At 41.4% G+C, this 24,530-nt stretch overlaps 1 protein-coding gene across 4 annotated transcripts in view; it reads right to left on the bottom strand.

Annotated features, from left to right (window-relative positions):
- Nucleotides 1-10,603: 10,603 nt before the first annotated feature.
- The window catches only part of PCDH19 (protocadherin 19), a 144,804-nt gene continuing 130,877 nt past the window's right edge, over nt 10,604-24,530 (bottom strand). For all 4 annotated transcript variants that reach the window (XM_069985720.1, XM_069985721.1, XM_069985722.1 and 1 more), the window contains one exon: nt 10,604-12,501. In XM_069985720.1, the coding sequence (XP_069841821.1) occupies nt 11,912-12,501 (590 nt within the window). In that variant the 3' untranslated portion in view covers nt 10,604-11,911. The remainder of the gene's footprint in view (nt 12,502-24,530) is intronic.

The following is a 24,530-nucleotide window of genomic DNA, read 5'->3' as shown; positions in this document are numbered from 1 at the left end:
CTTACTATACTGACTTGTTTCAGAGGAAGGTTTTGGATGAGGAAAAAGTGACCCAATTCTTGGAGGCAACTCCAGTGCCTGATACTAATGATTTGGACTTTTCTCCTTTGACAGCAGAACTAACGGTGGAGGAGGTCAAAGAGGCCATTGATAAGTTACATCTGAAGAAGGCACCAGGTCCAGATGGTATTACAGCAGAATTCTATAAGAAATTCAGAGACCTCTTGGCTCCAATCCTTGTGGATGTATATAGAAATTGTCTTGAAAATCACCTGATGCCTCCATCCATGAGGGTCTCATCGCTAATTCTGCTGTCTAAAGGTAAAGACCCTAGCGACATCAAGAACTGGAGGCCAATTGCCCTCTTGAATGTCGATAGGAAAATTCTGGCAAAAATTCTGTTCCCTAGATTAGTTTGTTTGTCCCCGGCACTGTTGGCAGGCTGTCAGTATGGCACGGTACAAGGGCGGAACATCTCTGGAGCGGTGCTCTCTATCCGGGAGATGTTTGAGAGATGTAAAGCCCTTGGGTGTGGGAGATATGTTGTAGGTCTTGACCAGGCTAAAGCCTTTGACAGAGTGGATCATGCTTATCTATGGGCCACTTTATCAAAGTACAGTATTCCGGGACAATTCATAAATTGGTTGAAGACTTTGTACTGTGAGGCTGAGAGCTTTCCTCTGATCAATGGTTGGCAGGGTGGCACGTTCAGGGTTGAGGCAGGGGTGCGACAAGGTTGCCCACTGAGTCCACTGCTGTATGTGTTTGCTATCGATCCGTTCCTGAGATCGCTGCAGCGGTGTGGTTTTCAGGGGGTACCGGTCCCCCATTGCTTGCCCCTGGATGTTGTTGCCTACGCGGATGATGTGACTGTAGTGATATCTGAGCCTCGTGAGGTGGAGATGTTGTCTGCAGCCATCAGAAGTTACTCGGAGGCCTCAGGGTCTCTGGTCAACCTTGAGAAGAGTCAAGCTTTCTGGACATTGAGTAGAGACCCAGATTTTGATCTGCCGCAGTTTGCCAAGGCCTCCACCCATATTAAGATCCTTGGGGTTAAATTTGGGAGGGACGATAATTCCAGGCTAAATTGGGAGGAAAAGTTGGAAGCCGGAAATGTAAAGGTTCAGCGATGGAAGAACTGGAGGCTGACCTATAGAGAACGGGTTACGATGTTGAAGACTTACCTGGTCCCCGTCTTCTTGTACGTCTCTGTCGTCTTTCCTTTGCCAGAATCTTTCTCGGCTAGGCTCTTTAGCCTGTTCTTTCAGCTCTTATGGGGGAACAGGTTGAACCCAGTAAAAAGAGGGATAACTTACCTGCAGAGGAGAGAGGGTGGGCTAGATATGTTAAATCCAAGGGTGTTCTTTGACTCCATGTTTCTTAAAGTTAATTTTGGTTGCCTGGACTCAAACAACAGTCCTCTGTGGGTAAATAGTATCAGGGACTGGATATTGCCTTTTGCAGAACCTTGGATGCGAGGCGGCAGTCTCAAGAGGGGGAGATTGACTCCTGGACACCTTCCCCAGTATCTGGAGTACGGAATACGATGTCTCAAGAAATGGAGTATTGATAAGTGTTTCATTGAGAGTAAAACCAGGAAAGATCTATACTCCAGAGTGTGTAAGACCTTCTACAGTGTACAGCCTGTACTTAGAGACTGTCCGACCACAACCCTGCTGGACAGTCTGAGGCTTCTCAATGGTCTGCGGCTCCCCCCTAAGTTCTGGGATATCGCCTGGCTGTCATTACAGGGGAAGCTTTTTGTCAGGGGAAATCTAAAGTTCCTCAGTGTGTCAGATCGCATGTGTCCCTTGGGTTGTCAGCAGGAGGAGACTATGCTTCACTTCATCTCAGAGTGTTGGGGTGGACGGAAAATCTGGTGTGACATATCCACCAAGCTACAGATCCCAACATTACAGTCCCTGAAATACCCAGAAATCATCTATGGGGTCACATCTAATGGGTATAATATCAACCGAGGGACCCTGTATCTGATCATCTCTGTGATCAAATATTATCATTGGCACACAAGAACGCGAGTCTCTGTCCATAGTGAGCCATTCAATCCCACCAAAGCCATATCCCTCATTATGTCAGAGCTCAGGTGGATCCAGGCACTAGAGGTCAGGAAAAAAGGGGAGAACATCAGATTATGGAGGAACGTCCATCTGGAATAATGTATTGTATATTGTATATTGTATATTGTCACGGAGGCTATTACTTACTTTTTATTTCCCTTTAGTTAAAATGGACTTAAGTTACAATTAGCATAATTTTATTTTATTATGCACAAGTTATACTGTTTATGATTATTTATTTTTTTCTGATGGAAAAGTATTTCTGTATTTATGTTTGTTTTATACCAATAAAAATTGCCTCCTATATACAGGAATATACTACTATAATACTGCTCCCTATATACAGGAATATACTACTATAATACTGCTCCTATATACAGGAATATACTACTATAATACTGCTCCTATATACAGGAATATAACTACTATAATACTGCTCCCTATATACAGGAATATACTACTATAATACTGCTCCTATATACAGGAATATACTACTATAATACTGCTCCTATATACAGGAATATACTACTATAATACTGCTCCTATATACAGGGATATAACTACTATAATACTGCCTCCTATATACAGGAATATACTACTATAATACTGCTCATATACACAGGAATATACTACTATAATACTGCTCCTATATACAGGAATATAACTACTATAATACTGCTCCCTATATACAGGAATATACTACTATAATACTGCTCCTATATACAGGAATATAATACTATAATACTGCTCCTATATACAGGAATATAACTACTATAATACTGCTCCCTATATACAGGAATATACTACTATAATACTGCTCCTATATACAGGGATTTAACTACTATAATACTGCTCCTATATACAGGAATATAACTACTATAATACTGCTCCTATATACAGGGATATAACTACTATAATACTGCTCCTATATACAGGAATATACTACTATAATACTGCTCCTATATACAGGAATATAACTACTATAATACTGCTCCTATATACAGGAATATACTACTATAATACTGCTCCTATATACAAGAATATAACTACTATAATACTGCTCGCTATATACAGGGATATAACTACTATTATACTGCCCCTATATACAGGAATATAACTACTATAATACTGCTCCTATATACAGGAATATAACTACTATAATACTGCTCCTATATACAGGAATATAACTACTATAATACTGCCCCCTATATACAGGAATATAACTACTATAATACTGCTCCTATATACAGAGATATAACTACTATAATACTGCCCCTATATACAGGAATATAACTACTATAATACTGCTCCTATATACAGGAATATAACTACTATAATACTGCTCCTATATACAGGGATATAACTACTATAATACTGCTCCTATATACAGGAATATAACTACTATAATACTGCTCCTATATACAGGAATATAACTACTATAATATTGCCCTCTATATACAGGAATATACCTACTATAATACTGCTCCTATATACAGGAATATAACTACTATAATACTGCTCCTATATACAGGGATATACTACTATAATACTGCCCCCTATATACAGGAATATAACTACTATAATACTGCTCCCTATATACAAGAATATAACTACTATAATACTGCTCCTATATACAGGGATATAACTACTATAATACTGCCCCTATATACAGGAATATAACTACTATAATACTGCTCCTATATACAGGAATATAACTACTATAATACTGCCCCTATATACAGGAATATAACTACTATAATACTGCTCCTATATACAGGGATATAACTACTATAATACTGCTCCTATATACAGGAATATAACTACTACTACTGATATATATAAATAAGCAATGTGGAGTTGTGCAGGTTGTGTCCCTGCGGGGGAGGAGCGGAGATCTCGGTGCAGAGCTGACATATAACTGATAGGAATGAGATCCTGCACAGATCCTGGGAGGATACAGCCGGAGCGTTTACTTTGATCCGGACGGGTAATTTGATTTAATCCAAACAATCGGATTTGTTTGCCATAAATCCATATTTATTCTTGCTGCCCTGTAAACAAGTGCGGGCGCCGGCGCTGCAGTCATTTACTCGCTGATTTGGTGAACTCCCCGGTGCCCCTCCAAATTGACAAAATTATCTCTTGTAGATTCAGCAAGAAAGTAATGCGGTAATGTCGGCTGCTGAAGGAAATGTTAAGGAGGTTGCGGAGCAGCAGAATGTCTGACTAATTTACACGGAATTTATATTCATTGAGGATGAAAGACTCGTCAGGGTTCGTCTCCGTGTGTCCTAGACGGCCAGGAATACAATGTACACAGCGACTGTGAGCTAAAGCTGTGGTTCCATTCATGTCTATGGGCTGTGTGTTAGTCACTGCAATCAGCTCAGGCTGCAATACCAGGCACAGCCTATACATGAGGGGGGCGCTGATTCTGAAAAAAATAGAATTGTTGTGTCCAGTGTTATTGTAGCCAGGGGGTCCGGCTCACACCATCACTTTTATTATATTGCTAAAAAATTATTCCTTAAATGCTGCAACGTAACGTCTCTCCAGTCAGAAGCATCTAGAAAAACCGACTTCCCACCCTCTCTCATTTATGTATAGTCGGAGACGATGTCATCCCTACAGGGAATAATACCCAAGCAATGCCCCATGTATAGTCTACAGCCGGGACGTCACCTGCAGGAACGTTGTGCCCCCCCCCCGGGCCTCATCGGGTGCAGAGTCCAGGCTGAATGTTTCATTTACTCATCCACAGGATATAATAGGACTAGCGGCCCTGTCACACTGCAACTTATCTCCTCTATCTCTCCACCAGCCATCATACATCCTCTATCTCTCCACCAGCCATCATACATCCTCTATCTCTCCACCAGCCATCATCCATCCTCTATCTCTCCACCAGCCATCATACATCCTCTATCTCTCCATCAGCCATCATACATCCTCTATCTCTCCACCAGCCATCATACATCATCTATCTCTCCATCATCCATCCTCTATCTCTCCACCAGCCATCATACATCCTCTATCTCTCCACCAGCCATCATACATCCTCTATCTCTCCATCAGCCATCATACATCCTCTATCTCTCCACCAGCCATCATACATCCTCTATCTCTCCACCAGCCATCATACATCCTCTATCTCTCCACCAGCCATCATACATCCTCTATCTCTCCATCAGCCATCATACATCCTCTATCTCTCCATCAGCCATCATACATCCTCTATCTCTCCACCAGCCATCATACATCCTCTATCTCTCCATCATCCATCCTCTATCTCTCCACCAGCCATCATCCATCCTCTATCTCTCCACCAGCCATCATACATCATCTATCTCTCCATCATACATCCTCTATCTCTCCATCATCCATCCTCTATCTCTCCACCAGCCATCATACATCCTCTATCTCTCCATCATCCATCCTCTATCTCTCCACCAGCCATCATACATCCTCTATCTCTCCACCAGCCATCATACATCCTCTATCTCTCCACTGGCCATCATCCATCCTCTATCTCTCCACCAGCCATCATACATCCTCTATCTCTCCATCATCCATCCTCTATCTCTCCAACAGCCATCATACATCCTCTATCTCTCCATCCACCATCATACATCCTCTATCTCTCCACCAGCCATCATACATCCTCTATCTCTCCACCAGCCATCATCCATCCTCTATCTCTTCACCAGCCATCATACATCCTCTATCTCTCCACCAGCCATCATACATCCTCTATCTCTCCATCATCCATCCTCTATCTCTCCACCAGCCATCATACATCCTCTATCTCTCCACCAGCCATCATACATCCTCTATCTCTCCACCAGCCATCATACATCCTCTATCTCTCCATCATCCATCCTCTATCTCTCCACCAGCCATCATACATCCTCTATCTCTCCACCAGCCATCATACATCCTCTATCTCTCCATCATCCATCCTCTATCTCTCCACCAGCCATCATACATCCTCTATCTCTCCACCAGCCATCATACATCCTCTATCTCTCAATCCACCATCATACATCATCTATCTCTCCACCAGCCATCATACATCATCTATCTATATTGTATTGTATACTATATTGTATATGGATACACGGTATATATTGTATATGGATACACAGTATAGGGATGTATTGTATATGGATACACGGTATATATTGTATATGGATACACAGTATAGGGATGTATTGTATATGGATACACGGTATGGCCCCGTTCCCACTGAGGAAAGGTAGCGGAATTCCGCGACGGAATTGTCCGCCGCGGAATGCCGTTAGCCTTCCGCTCATAATGGGCGTCTATGGGAGGCGCGCGCTCCTGCTCTGTAGGCGCTGAAGAATGAACATGTTCATTCTTCAGCGCGGACAGGGCAGGAGCGCGCGCCTCCCATAGACGCCCATTATGAGCGGAAGGCTAACGGCTTTCCGCGGCGGACAATTCCGTCGCGGAATTCCGCTACCTTTCCTCAGTGGGAACGGGGCCTAAATAGGGATATATTGTATATGGATACACGGTATAGGGATATATTGTATATGGATACACCTTATATAGGGATATATTGTATATGGATACATGGTAAATAGGGATATATTGTATATGGATACACGGTATATAGGGATATATTGTATATGGATACACAGTATATAGGGATATATTGTATATGGATACACGGTATAGGGATATATTGTATATGGATACACAGTATATAGGGATATATTGTACATGGATACATGGTATATAGGGATATATTGTATATGGATACACGGTATATAGGGATATATTGTATATGGATACACGGTATATAGGGATATATTGCATATGGATACATGGTATAGGGATATATTGTATATGGATACACGGTATATAGGGATATATTGTATATGGATTCATGGTATATAGGGATATATTGTATATGGATACATGGTATATAGGGATATATTGTATATGGATACACAGTATAGGGATATATTGTATATGGATACACGGTATATATTGCATATGGATACATGGTATAGGGATATATTGTATATGGATACATGGTATATAGGGATATATTGTATATAGATACATGGTATAGGGATATATTGTATATGGATACATGGTATATAGGGATATATTGTATATGGATACATGGTATAGGGATATATTGTATATGGATACACGGTATATAGGGATATATTGTATATGGATACACAGTATAGGGATATATTGTATATGGATACACAGTATATAGGGATGTATTGTATATGGATACACGGTATATAGGGATATATTGTATATGGATACACAGTATATAGGGATATATTGTATATGGATACATGGTATATAGGGATATATTGTATATGGATACACGGTATATAGGGGTATATTGTATATGGATACATGGTATAGGGATATATTGTATATGGATACATGGTATAGGGATATATTGTATATGGATACATGGTATATAGGGATGTATTGTATATGGATACACAGTATATAGGGATGTATTGTATATGGATACACAGTATAGGGATATATTGTATATGGATACACAGTATATAGGGATATATTGTATATGGATACACAGTATATAGGGATATATTGTATATGGATACATGGTATATAGGGATATATTGTATATGGATACACAGTATATAGGGATATATTGTATATGGATACACAGTATATAGGGATATATTGTATATGGATACACGGTATATAGGGATAACATGGTATAGGGATATATTGTATATGGATACATGGTATAGGGATATATTGTATATGGATACACGGTATATAGGGATATATTGCATATGGATACATGGTATAGGGATATATTGTATATGGATACATGGTATAGGGATATATTGTATATGGATACACGGTATATAGGGATGTATTGTATATGGATACACGGTATATAGGGATATATTGTATATGGATACATGGTATATAGGGATATATTGTATATGGATACATGGTAAATAGGGATATATTGTATATGGTTACATGGTATATAGGGATATATTGTACATGGATACATGGTATATAGGGATATATTGTATATGGATAAACGGTATATAGGGATATATTGCATATGGATACATGGTATAGGGATATATTGTATATGGATACACGGTATATAGGGATATATTGTATATGGATACACGGTATATAGGGATATATTGTATATGGATACCCGGTATATAGGGATATATTGTATATGGATACACGGTATATAGGGATATATTGTATATGGATACACGGTATATAGGGATATATTGTATATGGATACACGGTATATAGGGATATATTGTATATGGATACACGGTATAGGGATATATTGTATATGGATACACGGTATATAGGGATATATTGTATATGGATACACCTTATATAGGGATATATTGTATATGGATACACAGTATATAGGGATATATTGTATATAGATACACAGTATATAGGGATATATTGTATATGGATACACGGTATATAGGGATATATTGTATATGGATACATGGTATAGGGATATATTGTATATGGATACACGGTATATAGGGATATATTGTATATGGATACACAGTATATAGGGATATATTGTATATGGATACACGGTATATAGGGATATATTGTATATGGATACACAGTATATAGGGATATATTGTATATGGATACATGGTATAGGGATATATTGTATATGGATACACGGTATATAGGGATATATTGTATATGGATACATGGTATAGGGATATATTGTATATGGATACACGGTATATAGGGATATATTGTATATGGATACATGGTATAGGGATATATTGTATATGGATACACGGTATATAGGGATATATTGTATATGGATACATGGTATAGGGATATATTGTATATGGATACACAGTATATAGGGATATATTGTATATGGATACACCTTATATAGGGATATATTGTATATGGATACACCTTATATAGGGATATATTGTATATGGATACACAGTATATAGGGATATATTGTATATGGATACACGGTATATAGGGATATATTGTATATGGATACACAGTATATAGGGATATATTGTATATGAATATATTTTATATGAATATCTATTTTTGTCTGTATATAAAAGGAAATTCGGATAAATCTTTGAATTTTTTTGTCACTTTAGAGAGTTTTCAGCCTGATGGGAATTTATTACAGATATTTTATACTGAGCGACGACCATTATAATCTCTTTCTAATAATCCAGCAACATAAAGGATTAGAAATGATTTCTTAAAGGGGATGTCCACTTTACGAAGCCCATAGTCATAGTCTTATTAGTTATTTCTTAGTGAATGAATCTTTAGTCCGGGATCCTCTTGTCTTGGCCAGACTGGAGAACGGCCACTGTCCCTGGATGACTCCCCATAGACAACCATAGGATTACACTGTGTAACGCTGGACTTTACCTGTGGTGGCGCTGCAGGAAAACGTCCAGGCTTCCCTACAGCTGATCCCGTGGAGGTCAAAAACAGCGCCCCTCTAATCTATTGGTTAAACATGGTACTGCAGCTCTACCTCAGTCAAGGGGGTTGAGCTGCAATACCAAACACTCTCCATGGTAGAGGGTGGCGCTGTTTATGGATCCATATTTGTCAGTGATTCCAATGTAATACTTGACTTCTGTCCTATAGGTTTAATTCAGTCCCCTGACATCGCGCTATAAATGTGGGCAGTCAACACACAATAAACCTGATAGATGCAGGTAACAGTGGATAAGGACGGCCATTTTTGTTGTTGTGTATACACAGTTACTTAATAGTACTTTAGAGACCTGTTACTCTACCGCATTGATCCAGAAGATGGCAAAATTACTTCTATTAAAAAATATCTCAAATCTTCCAGTACTTATCAGCTGCTGTATGTCCTGCAGGAAGTGGTGTATTCTCTCCAGTATGAAACGGTGCTCTCTGCTGCCACCTCTGTCCATGTCAGGAACTGTCCGGAGCAGCAGAAAATCCCCATAGAAAACCTCTCCTGCTCTGGACAGTTCCTGACATGGACAGAGGTGGCAGCAGAGAGCACTGTGTCAGACTGGAGAGAATACACCACTTCTGCAGGACATACAGCAGCTGATAAGTACTGGAAGACTGGAGATTTTTTTCAATAGAAATAAAATACAAATTTATATAGAGGTCAGACCACAACTTGGGGCCATAATACATAACATTCATGGGGTCCATCCTTGGTTGACATTGGTGCACTGGCAAAATATTGATGGCGATGTATACTGCAACGCACTGTAGTGACTGTGTTCCAGCCACTTCCTGCACATATCCATTTATTAGAGGGGTCCTGTATGATGTCCTGCTTGTGCCCCTTCCTGGCAATGCCCCTTGGGTTGGTCCATGGTTGGTTTATGGATGAGAGAGTCACCTACAGCTCGTATTACTAGTTGTACCAGTTCCATTAAAGGAAAAAAAAAGGTTTAAAACATTAAAGACAACATGTGAGGGGCTCCCCATGTAAAGCTATGACGCCATTTTGAAATTAAAAACTTTTTAATTTTTCATCATATTTTTTCACTTCCTGTCAGTGAATTATAATGTTTTTTCCTTGTAACATCTGGTAAGACTATTTTACAAACAGAATATCATGTAAACCCTTCCTATATTATACAATTGTCAAAAAAACAGGCTCTTTATATCAGAACATTTCAGAAATATTTTCATCCTGTGAGCACGCCGAAAAGAATCGGAGGAGATGACACATACAAAATAGAAAGTCCACCATGGAAGGAAAACGACGTCCCGAATCCGTCAGAAACGTGTGAAAACAGAAAAAAAAATTCTGAAGAATGAGTGTCTGAAATCCGACCTCGGAAACGAAGAAAAAGTCTCCATGAATATAAAAATGTATATTCACAAAACCTCACATATTCTTGATAAATAGCATTTAAATAACCAAACTACGCCAGAACCTCGCACCGTGAATTCATAGAAAACTGTAAAAAAAAAAAAGCTTTTCAAAATTAAAAAAAAAGTCAGCATAAAATGTAAAAAAAAAACAAAAACAAAAAACAACCTCTTTTAGTGAATGGAATATAATAAATAAATAAAGATTACAAATTACAGTTTAGAATTTTCTCTCCATCATTTTTACTTGATGCCTTTTTGCCATCACTGGACAAAAGTGTAAATATCAAATACAGTAATAGTACAGATAGCAAGTAACAGCAAAAGGGCCTGTAATGCAGGGGTGTCCGGGGCAACACAGCCGCCTGGGGGCGATTACTGGCCCACAATCAGCTCACGGGGCCCAACCTCAACAAGGCTACAAAATTATTAGCGAAGGCTTTTTTTTTGTTTTTTTGGAAATCGGTATCTGAAAGTTGAAATTTTTTTTTCTCCATTTTTTTCCCCATTCTGTACAAATAAGCTAATTTATATTATAATTTTGATATATATGTTTATAAAAATATATAAATTCAAAATACTTAATACATACATAATACTTTGTACATTAATGGTCGTAACGGGTTGTGTGTTGAGAGCAAGAAGAGGAGGAGGAGGAAGAGGAGGAGAAAAAAAAACTAGGAAAGCAAAGTGGGCTTCTTCAGGCTGCTTGCTTGGCTGGATCACCCCTGCCACATGTCGGATACTTTGGGATTGTCACATAACAATAGCCTTTATAAACAATACATTTAGGGAAGCTTTAAATACAGCAGATTGTGAACCATTGGTAAGCCATTAAAAACCAACCGTCATTTTTTTTTTTTGTGTTTTTCTTTTTTTTTTTTTTCTTTCAGTCATTCTTTAGATTTTTTTTTTCCATACAGCAGGCTCGGCGCTTAGAGAACAATGTCTTTTAGTCTCTTTACACCCATTGAGTCTTTTTCTCGACATTCTTGCAGTAATGGATTGATCTCATGCAATACATTTTCACTGTCTGCCCCCCGGGGCTCTGCTTCTGAAGGTCGAGAAGGACCATTGCTTACAAACTGCTCCATCTCACGGTTTCCAGTGCAATGCATGATATTGTACGTTGCTGTCGGTTTGGCTGGCAGAGGACTCTTTAAATGCAGAGGAGAAGTGATGGGGCTGACGGCCTCGCAGCCGTTTCCTGCTTCGCGGACGGCACCGTTCACCTTGGGGCTGCAGATAGGCAGATCCACTGTCCTTTTCCCTTTCAGGGTAGCCCTCCCGTCATCGGTCGTATGCTCGTTGCCGTCTTTGCCAAAAGTTGCAAAAGTTCTTTTGGTGTTGCAGTCCTCAAAGGCTTCAGTGTCCACATTGGTGGCTTCTATAGACAAAGCGATGACGTTTCTTCCGTGCTCCGGGGACTTGGCTCGGCTGGGGATGGGGACACGGGGCATCCAACATCTATCGGAGTGACCGAGGATCCGACATTCTTCTCTGCAGTGGAAACCTTCATTCTGATCTGAAGAGAAAGAAAAAAAAATGAATTAACGGGAAGAAATGTGGAATCAGTATTTGATTTGGCACGTTGTATAATAAGCTGCAATTATCATTAGACAAAAAGCTGCATTGTGCGCCTCATATTTACAGCCGTAATTATGTGCTATAATTTGTATCCTTATTATATTTGCTTAAATGTGTCTTATTAATATGTGCAAACGACAACAGTTGTGCGGAGGGAATGCAGAGATCTGATGTGCACGTCCCGTTCCGGCCTCTCCATCTCCGGCATGGCTGACAGAAGCAATGAGAACGGCCACCAATCAACCAAGTGCTTATTGAGTTAGAAGCTCAGGGATAGGATTTGGTTTATAAAGCGAGTGTGCTTTATGAATATGTGCAAAAGTAGAACAAATAACTTGACAATGCCTTTGTCTTATGGCTCAGAAATAGACGCCGCTGAATATTCAGATGACATTGACAAAGCTCACAGCAAAGCGGGCTGGTGCAACTCATATTACTAAAGGGAAAGTGGGTGGGCCTCACCGGCGTGGTGGGTGCAGGGATGAAATGATGTATCTTAAAGGGTCTTTCCCAAGACTTACACCTGCAGGATAGGGGATGAGTATCTGGTCAGGGGGCAAAAGCTTGGATCCCCACCAACCACAAGAACAGGGACCCCCCAGATTGAATGGAAACGTGTGTAACACTTTATCTGACGTGATGGACTGGATGAAAACAGTACAAGAGTACAACAGTCAGTATGGGAGGATAGCACTCGGTATGGGAGTACAGCACTCGGTATGGGAGTACAGCACTTGGGAAGGGAGTACAGCACTCGGTATGGGAGTACAGCACTCGGTATGGGAGTACAGCACTTGGGAAGGGGGTACAGCACTCGGTATTGGAGTACAGCACGTATTATGGGAGTACAGCACTCGGTATGGGAGGATAGCACCGGTATGGGAGTACAGCACTCGGTATGGGAGTACAGCACTCTGTATAAGAGTACAGCACTCGGTATAAGAGTACAGCATGTAATATGGGAGTACAGCACTAGGTATGAGAATACAGCACTCGGTATGGGAGGATAGCACTCGGTATGGGAGTACAGCACTAGGTATGAGAGTACAGCACTCGGCATGGGAGTGCAGCACTCAGTATAGGAGTACAGCACTCGGTATTGGAGTACAGCACGTATTATGGGAGTACAGCACTCGGTATGGGAGGATAGCACCGGTATGGGAGTACAGCACTCGGTATGGGAGTACAGCACTCTGTATAAGAGTACAGCACTCGGTATAAGAGTACAGCATGTAATATGGGAGTACAGCACTAGGTATGAGAATACAGCACTCGGTATGGGAGTACAGCACTCGGCATGGGAGTACAGCACTCGGTATGGGAGGATAGCACCCGGTATGGGAGGATAGCACTCGGCATGGGAGTACAGCACTCGGTATGGGAATACAGCACTCGGTATGGGAATACAGCACTTGGTATGGGAGGATAGCACTCGGTATGGGGGTACAGCACTCGGTATGGGAGGACAACACTCGGTATCGGAGGATAGAACTCGGTATGGGAGGACAGCAGTCATGGCTGGCTATCTTAACACTAATAATTTGCTTTTATTAAACTTTTAGTAAAATTTTGTAACAGATTTGCAAACCAGGTCCTTTCCCCTAAGCCCGGCTCACCATAGACTGAGGCACAAGATATTATAATAAGAATTGCGGCACATCTTATAATTGTTGCCCAGCACATACACTAGGCCGACATCACACCAACACAATTGTAGTCTTTGGATTTATATCTCTACACGATAGCACAAATGCCGTAGCGGCTCCATATGGCAGATAGATAGATGACATCATGTAATATACGGTATCTGAAGGTCTTATGGTAATTGCAGTCCTCCCACAGCGGAGACCGTATAGCAACGATCACGAATACAAAGAATCCCGAACTTATTATTTATCCATTCAATAAACCACAGGCTGAGTAATGTTAGGACCTTTGCCTCCTTTTCTCTCCAGTTCCTCCCACGCTGTTTCCCAGTAATCTAATGCTATCATCTGCTCCTGTATCCAGCGTCCGTGCAGTATGTAATATACCGGCCAGCTCTATAGACACGGACATTATCGTCATTGCTCTGCTCTATACATACGAAGGAGCTCTCGATTCTTTAGCTCGTATTCTTGGTTTTGTTGTAAAAATAAAAATACTTAATAAACAAATAAACATTGGCTATAATGAACTTATTACCCAGAATGCACAAGGCCTGATCAGCGCTGAAGGGACATTTGCATAAAAGGCGAAAGCGTCGATCGGCCGTTCCTTCTACCACTGTATAATCCAAGGTAAAGAGAAGAATAGTAGCTGGAATAAATCCTTCCATCACAGGCACGTCGACCTCCATTAACATTTTTGGGCTTTCAAAGAAGCAATGAAAGCGACATGTAGAGAAGTGCTGAGCGGGGACAACAGGGACCACACACGCGGCGGGCTACCAGCAATGGAGAGGGCTTAGTAATGGCAGCTCCAAGTCTATCGAGCCGCAGTACAGGACCTAGTAAATCCCACTCTCCTACGGGGTTCTCCCTAATTGTTTATGTCGTGTTTGCTTTTCTATTGGTTTTTCTTCTATATATACGTTACCGTAGCAATGATGGCCGGCCGGCCGCTCTCCACACATAATAACGGAGTATAGAATGGCGGCTATAGCAGAGGGCACCTGGTGAAGACTTTATGTCGGCTAACAAGACAGATTTATACGGAGCACTTCCAGCATTGATTCAGACAAGGAAGTTGAGCCATGACTTCAAAAAAAACAGACAGCTGCTTCAATCTTATTAAGCCTCCTGAATATGACGTATGGCTTCTCGCTGCTGTACGGAGAGACTATAAATACTGCCGGCCAGGTAGACGCACTTAAAGGAGACAGGAAAACATCCGGCGGCACAACGGTAACCCAGGATCCGCGCCATGGCGGAATCTACCAGATACAAGAGACATCACACAGACGCATTGTATAACACACAGCATCACATTATACTGCGAGGGAACGCTCCAACATTTCTCTAACATACACAAGCCTGAGGCCAGAGAGACAACCTGCGACTAGTCATGTATGTTTATGGGCCGGTGCATAATGGCGGCATTATACAGTGTGCTCCCCGGGGCTGTAGACGTTCCTCTATAGTGCGGATATATTCACCACTAGACGCAACGCAGCTGGGAGAGGAGACTGTCACACTACATGATGAGCCGCGGCACTACAGGGAATTTACTAATATTGTCTAACAGATTTACAGATTTACACAGGATCTAAAAACCCACCGGGCACTATCATAAATTTGGTGACTCTTTAGCCTATTAGTTGGATTAACTCAACAAATTCCTGCTCCAATGAGATGAACTTAAGCCAGACCCCATCCAGCTAAGCCCCACCCCTAATCCACTGAGCCACCCCTCTTCCCGCTAAGCCACACCCCTTATCCACTGAGCCACACCTCGTCCCATTGAGCCACACCCCTTATCCACTGAGCCACACCTTGTCCCATTGAGCCACACCTCTTATCCACTGAGCCCCACCTCGTCCCACCCCTTATCCACTGAGCGACCCCTCATCCCACTAAGCCACACCCCTTATGCACTGAGCCACACCTCGTCCCATTGAGCCACACCCCTTATCCACTGAGCCACCCCTCATCCCACTAAGCCACACCCCTTATCCACACCTCGTCCCATTGAGCCACACCCCTTATCCACTGAGCCACACCCCTCATACACAATGGCCAAATGTTTTTATGGTGAATGATGGAAGCACAACAGTAAATAAAAAAAAAGCACAAAAAGTAAAATTTGTAGAGCAGAAACCTCTCTGGAAAAATATCAATGGAATTTATCAGTCTCTGTTAGGAAATTTTAGACACCCTGGAGGTTTGACCAATTCCCAACCTCCTAGTATTGTCATATTTATTATTTTATATTTATTTATTATTATTGTTATTATTATTTACAATTATTGATGTAATATTATATTTTATTATATGATGGATGTTATTGTTATATTTTATTATTATTATATAATGGATATTATGGTTATATTTTATTATTATATTATGAATTTTGTGTATAGAAATATATATGTTTGCACAGTTGGCATCACTGTATTCTGTAATATAATAATGAACTGTATCATATATAATTATAAGATGTAATAATAATATAAACCACCCATCTGTGTAGATATTCTATGAGCGTGCACAATATACACCTGTGTGTGTTTCTTTTCCTTTTTTCTTTCTTTCTTTTGATTTGGTTTTTACTTTTATTTTTGATTTGTTTTTGTTTTTTTTGCTCCTTTTTCTCCGGCTTTCTTCCCGGCTCCGGCATGTTTGCACAGCTTGCTGATTATACAAGAGGAACTGCTTTAGAAAAGATTTCAGAATCAGCTTTGTGTTAGGTCTGAAAGGGGATTATAGAAAGAAAACAAGGCCGACATAATTAGTATGACCAAAATAAAAGGGAAGGAATAAACCTCCCTGCAACTTCTCCAGCAATTGCCTTGAAATTCTTATTACAGCTCTGCGTTTCTTCTCTGGTTCAAAGTCTCAATCACATTAAGAAGTGGTAAGTGAAGAGATCAGTCCTTATTACTTATTACTCTCCGGCTACTTCCGGCTTCTCACTGGGGAACAAGAATGTGACTCAATAATTAACAAAAAGAGAATTAACACTTTCCCTCCCTTTGGGTTGTAACTTCTTATATGATTATAATGTAGGTGCCGCCGCCCCTGGATATTACCCCTCCACAATGTTCCCCCCTTCCGGTTGTTTGTCCTCCGCTTGCACTAGTTTTTATATACATATAATGAAATGTAATTTGTACAACCTTGGCCTTAAAGAGGTACAGCAGCAACGTCCACTTACCTCCCCGGGTCTAGCGCCAGGTGCTGCCTCTGCTGTATCGCTGAGGGGGCTTGAAACATCACGTCTCAAACTGCGTCATAGACGAGAAAGTGGCCGAGGATCAGAGACCAAAGCAGCATGATGCGGGACCCAGCGATGGAACCGGGGAGGTAAATGGACGTTGCTGCTTTAATCCACCCCCACTAATGAGTGGTGAACATTATTATGTTATTATATTACCACTACTATGTTACTAGGTTACTGTTACTATCTAACTATTACTATATTACTATTACTATGTTATTATATTACCACTACTATGGTTACCAGGTTACCGTTACTATGTAACTATTACTATGTTATATTACCACTACTATGGTTACCAGGTTACCGTTACTATGTAACTATTACTATATTACTATGTTATTATATTACCACTACTATGTTACTAGGTTACCGACCGTTACTATGTAACTATTACTATATCACTATTACTATGTTATTATATTACCACTACTATGTTACTAGGTTACTGTTACTATCTAACTATTACTATATTACTATTACTATGTTATTATATTACCACTACTATGGTTACCAGGTTACCGTTACTATGTAACTATTACTATTACTATGTTATATTACCACTACTATGTTACCAGGTTACTATGTAACTATTACTATATTACTATGTTATTATATTACCACTACTATGTTACTAGTCTGCCCCTACTATGTTACTGTTATTATGTTACTGTGCTACTATTACTGTTACAATGTATCATTACTATGTTACTATTACTATATTAAAATGCTATCACTACTATGTTACCACTACTATGTTAATATTACTACTTTACTATTACTATATTAATATGTTATGACTACTAGGTTACCATTACTATGTTACTATTACTATATCTATATTAATATGTTATGACTACTAGGTTACCATTACTATGTTACTATTACTATAACTATATTAATATGTTACTGCTATGTTACCATTACTATGTTACTATTACTTTATTACTATTACTATAACTATATTAACATGTTATCACTACTAGGAATCGCACATTTCTATCACCCTCAGCGGGAAGAAAAGAAGGTTGTGTAAAAATGTAAAAGGCGACAACACTGACAGAAACAAAAGGGTCCGTGAAAAAAAAATGATCACAAAGCTGCCGAGACCCCCAGTGATCAGCTGTGATCTGCAGGGACACCTGACAATAAGTGTTCACTCTCCCTGCAGCGCCACCACAGGAGACATGAAGCATTACACCGTGTTACACCAGTGGTTTGTCCAGGACAGGTCGGGTCCTCCAGGGGGAGAGACGCTCTTTGTAGCCGCTCTCCTCACTAAACACCAGATGAGGATCAGTATTTTCTGGTGAGATACATGACTGTAGGTTTTTCTAAACTGAATAGCAGACAATGGAGACAATTCCTCCTTTAAAATAAAATCCCTATTGTAATTTTCTGCCTCTTTTTTAGCCTCCCCCCGCCGTGCGGATGCAGATCCCTGTGATGCCGCGCCAGCGTTATTTTTGTACGTTTAATCGGCGTCTTCTCAGTCTATTTTTTTCTCCATCTACCACACATGAGGCAACTCATAAAAATTCACAGCACACCGTTCACTGCACCAAAAGAAGGAAAAATGTGAGCGGCTTAAGCTTGCAGGGAATCGGTGATGTAGAAAAAAAAAACGAGAGGCACTTGTGGACTGAAGGCGCAGATCCTCATCAGCTTTATATGTCTGATCAGTTACTATGATAAAGGAGCCGGAACAGTGACAGATCCGGGAGGAACCACTATAATGTCTGTGCCTGCAGAGCTGCACTCTGGTCATACAGGGGTCTGCAAATCCCACCAATCACACAGGGTAGGATCAGCTGCCACTATACAGGGCAGGATCAGCTGCCACTATACAGGGTAAGATCTCTGCACTGGGGGTATAGAGAGATGATTACAGGTGGTGACCCATGTGCTCAGTGTTTCCAGGCACACAGCACACGTCATTGGAGATGGAGGATAGCGTTTCCTTACGTTGCCCTATATGTTGGACTGGCTCACCAGAGGACCAGAGAATTCTCCGGTGGGCCCCCAGCGATAGAACCTGCACAAACACTGACTGACATGCTGTTTCTCACTGGTTCTTTATAGGTGGGCCCCCAGAATCATTACCTCTGCTGGGCCCCACATACCCCAGTCCGATACTGTCTACATGACCTTCATTGTGGATGGATCGGACACAATGACGGTATGACCATGGTCAGGATTGTGGCCGTAACTTACAGATCGGAGATATCTCTGATTACAGACAACCCCAAAACCAAAAATAGTTCTAAAAATATGACTTGTCCTCCAGGTGATATGATGCCAGTATCTCCCCCCCCCCCCTTGCCGATCACTGTGCAGTAAAGACTCTTCCTGTATATCCTGTAACAGTAAAGCAGTGCCCACATTTGCCTCCATTATATATCCTTCTCATGGCCCTGCACTATATATTGGCCCTCGCCACCTCTGACCACGATGAAGTAACCAAATAATGGATTCCCTGATCCCCTTGGGCCCAGCTGTTTGCCAAAGTTCCGACACCAACCCAGACCAGAGTGTAGGGAGAGGAGTGATGGCGGACTCAGGGCTAGCACAGAGCGTACCTGGACAAGCGACGGGGCCCACAGCTCCTATCTATCTCATGTAATTTAACCTTGTATGGGCTGTGCACATCTTGCCCTTCCGGCTCGGTGAGGTCAGGGCACGTTGACCCCTCATCTTATACCCCACCGGGCTCCGGGAATACTGGGACGGTCTCTGCAGATATTGTTCCCTGGAGTCTGGCTGGATGAGTTTCTCCTCCTCCTCCTCCCCTGACTTGTCTGCATGGATATTAGTTTGCAGCTAATGGCGGCCGATGATTGCAGATTGATGCTTTATAGGTATCATTCAGCGGGAGAGGGAAGCGGCGCTCTCAGATTGTGGCTGTTGATTTCATGCGTCTCACACATCATCCCACAAATCTTTTCTTACAATTACCTCTTATTTTTTTCTTCTTTCTCTAGAACATTTTGCATTCCAGCAAAGTCTCCTCCGTACGCCGCGCGGCGTCTTACTCCGGGCTGGAAGGCGGAATATTTTTTGGTCGGCATTGAGGACTATAAAGGAGAGAGGCTCAGGTTTCCTGCCCATTGTGTTTCTCCAGTCTAATGTGGAGATGGCATTAGGATTCTCAAAACGCGTCGGCCTCTCTTTTAGCCAAATAGGTTCCTATACCCAGAATGGAGGTTGGCTCAGCTCCCGTGTAACCCCCCCCCCCTCTATGGAGACCGGCAAAGCTACAGGCACACCTAAAACTTCACAAGTAACCCGACAAGGGTGTAATTCACCGTGAATGGGCAAGAACGTCGCCTCTATAGACTCTTTGTTCACAAGGACAAAATTTGTTTAGGTCAAATGGAGATCAATACCCGCTTCTAGACGCCGCGTGCAGATTTTTCTACCCTGACACTTTTTTTTTTTTTGTCGTCATTTTTTTTTTCAATTTAAGGTCAGTAGAACGGTTAACGGCTAAAACAGGAACCTGGACGTCTATTTAAGCCAATGGTCATGGTCGATCTCCATGGACGTGATTTATGGCAGACGCTACAATAACCATTAACTACATCTGATCTCTGTACAAAAATATATATTTATTGGAGGCCATTGATTTCTATCCCTCTTTAATCAGGGACTATTTTTAGTGTTACGGCCGCAGGAAATCGTGGGGAATGGATTATATTATGGCTTAAAGTGAAATGTCATCGTGACTCTCCGCGGCCGAGGGAGATTTGCTTTATCATTCCAAACCCTGAGGACTCTGGTGGCACAAAGAGTTCAATCCATATAAAATGTTTCATTTCTGGTGAATAGAAGTAAGAACGCCGGGGGGGATGACCATGGGGCAAACAGGTAATGATGTAGGGCCCGTAAACAACTAGGACTTGGTCAAAGCATGAGCCAATGTCAACCTTGACTTAAAGGGATTGTGCCATGAAGCAAAGCAGTTAAAATTAGATGTGAGTGTGTGTTACACACATAAATATAAAAGAATGAAAGCAATGTTTTAGTAACTTACATCCCTTACAGCCCGGTACGGTTTTTCTCCTCCATGAATCTGATCACTTCCTGGTTTCCTCTATGAACTGGGACCCTGCTGTTGCCAAGCAACACTGCACTCACTTTCCCACAATCCCCCTTGTTTACATGCACAGTGGAGACCAACTTCCAGCACTTCCTGGAGATTGCAGATGTACCAAGCATGTCTGACCCCTTCAGGGAGTCGTAACCAAGAACAACAGGTTATCAAAACAAAGCATGCACATGGGGGACCAAGTTCTACTGGATCAGCAGCGGAAGAGGATCAGGAGGAATCGAGCTTCTCAATTCCTCTTTTCTAGCATGAACAATCCCTTTAAGCTTTTAAATAGAAGTAATCTGTATAATTTTCTGGCACCAACTGATTTAAAAGAAACATTTTTGGGGCTGGAGTTTCCCTTTAAGAAACTGTAGCAGATCGAGATTCATCATGCCCTGATCTTCCTTCTGACGACATTTGCCATCAGGTAAGAGACAGGAGACGCCAGACACAGCACATACAGCACATCCATCACATAACTGGGCCTCAATTGGCCATAAATAAAAAAAAATTCCCCCAAATTAAATAGCGTTTGACTTTAATAATAGAAAGACTCTGCCGATTCTGCGATTCTCCCATCCAGCACATAAAAGCGGAGAAGGGACGGAGTCATTAGCACTCCTCTTCCAGGATCCTCAATCGGCAATAAAAGTCTTCAAATAAATATCACAGAAAATCCAAAATGTTACAAAGTTTTATTTCCTTCCCTCATTATGACCCAAAAGAGAATCATTGCAGAGAAATTAAAAGGAAATGGATTGCCCTGGAGGAATTCTGCCGAAAGATGTCTGAGCGCAAGATCACTCCCAAAACACTAAGGAGGAGAGAGAGATGGGAGGATGAGGAAGGTGATGGGAGGATGAAGATGGGAGGATGAAGATGGGAGGATGAGGATGGGAAGAGGAGGATGGGAGGATGAGGAAGGTGATGGGAGGATGAAGATGGGAAGATGAGGATGGGAGGATGAGGAAGGTGATGGGAGGATGAAGATGGGAGGATGAGGATGGGAGGATGAGGAAGGTGATGGGAGGATGAAGATGGGAGGATGAAGATGGGAGGATGAGGATGGGAGGATGAGGATGGGAAGATGAGGATGGGAAGATGAGGATGGGAGGATGAGGAAGGTGATGGGAGGATGAAGATGGGAGGATGAGGAAGGTGATGGGAGGATGAAGATGGGAAGATGAGGATAGGAGGATGAGAAAGGTGATGGGAGGATGAAGATGGGAGGATGAGGATGGGAGGATGAGGAAGGTGATGGGAGGATGAAGATGGGAAGATGAGGATGTGAGGATGAAGATGGGAAGATGAGGATGGGAGGATGAGGAAGGTGATGGGAGGATGAAGATGGGAGGATGAGGAAGGTGATGGGAGGATGAAGATGGGAGGATGAGGATGGGAGGATGAGGAAGGTGATGGGAGGATGAAGATGGGAAGATGAGGATAGGAGGATGAGAAAGGTGATGGGAGGATGAAGATGGGAGGATGAGGATGGGAGGATGAGGAAGGTGATGGGAGGATGAAGATGGGAAGATGAGGATGGGAAGATGAGGATGTGAGGATGAAGATGGGAAGATGAGGATGGGAGGATGAGGAAGGTGATGGGAGGATGAGGAAGGTGATGGGAGGATGAGGATGGGAGGATGAGGATGGGAGGATGAGGAAGGTGATGGGAGGATGAGGATGGGAGGATGAGGATGGGAAGATGAGGATGGGAGGATGAGGAAGGTGATGGGAGGATGAGGAAGGTGATGGGAGGATGAGGATGGGAGGATGAGGAAGGTGATGGGAGGATGAGGATGGGAGGATGAGGAAGGTGATGGGAAGATGAGGATGGGAGGATAAGGAAGGTGATGGGAGGATGAGGATGGGAGGATGAGGAAGGTGATGGGAAGATGAGGATGGGAGGATAAGGAAGGTGATGGGAGGATGAGGAAGGTGATGGGAGGATGAGGATGGGAAGATGAGGATGGGAGGATGAGGAAGGTGATGGGAGGATGAGGATGGGAGATGCTGTCGCTGCTCCACATATCAGGATTTATAAAAATAATAAAATAAGAGAGAGAGAAGCCGCCATCCTGAGAAATAAAATGCAAATCTGTCACCAGGGTGCCGGCCCAACATTTGTAATGGAATTGATGAATAATAAGCAGCCGACTACAAGTATCAAACATTTACTCCCAATATCCAACTCCGCTGCCTCAAAGACTCATCAGGGGAAACGACTCAGTATGTGTGATGTGCTCGGCCAGCTCCACCATGTCATCAGTATTATTTCTGTTACCAGTTATTATATTAAATAATAATAATATTGATATTATTAGTAGACAGATTGTAGAAGAAATAAAAATAATACATTGTCCATATAATTGTGATACATTACCAAACTGCATCATGGAAAGGGGAAACTGATCTAATTTCATCTTATGTTTTTGATAGATAGATAGATAGATAGATAGATAGGAGATAGATAGATAGATAGATAGATAGATAGGAGATAGATAGATAGATAGATAGATAGATAGATAGATAGATAGATAGATAGATAGGAGATAGATAGATAGATAGGAGATAGATAGGAGATAGATAGGAGATAGATAGATAGATAGATAGATAGATAGATAGATAGATAGATAGATAGATAGATAGATAGATAGATAGATAGGAGATAGATAGGAGATAGATAGATAGGAGATGGATAGATAGATAGATAGATAGATAGATAGATAGATAGATAGATAGATAGATAGATAGGAGATAGATAGATAGATAGATAGATAGATAGATAGATAGATAGGAGATAGATAGATAGATAGATAGATAGATAGGAGATAGATAGATAGATAGATAGATAGGAGATAGATAGATAGATAGGAGATGGATAGATAGATAGATAGATAGATAGATAGATAGATAGATAGATAGGAGATAGATAGATAGATAGATAGATAGGAGAT

This window comes from Dendropsophus ebraccatus, chromosome 10 (assembly GCF_027789765.1).
Source record: "Dendropsophus ebraccatus isolate aDenEbr1 chromosome 10, aDenEbr1.pat, whole genome shotgun sequence".
Taxonomy (NCBI): domain Eukaryota; kingdom Metazoa; phylum Chordata; class Amphibia; order Anura; family Hylidae; genus Dendropsophus; species Dendropsophus ebraccatus.
Note: the sequence above shows the minus strand (reverse complement) of the source record. Positions and strands in the feature narration are given on the sequence as shown.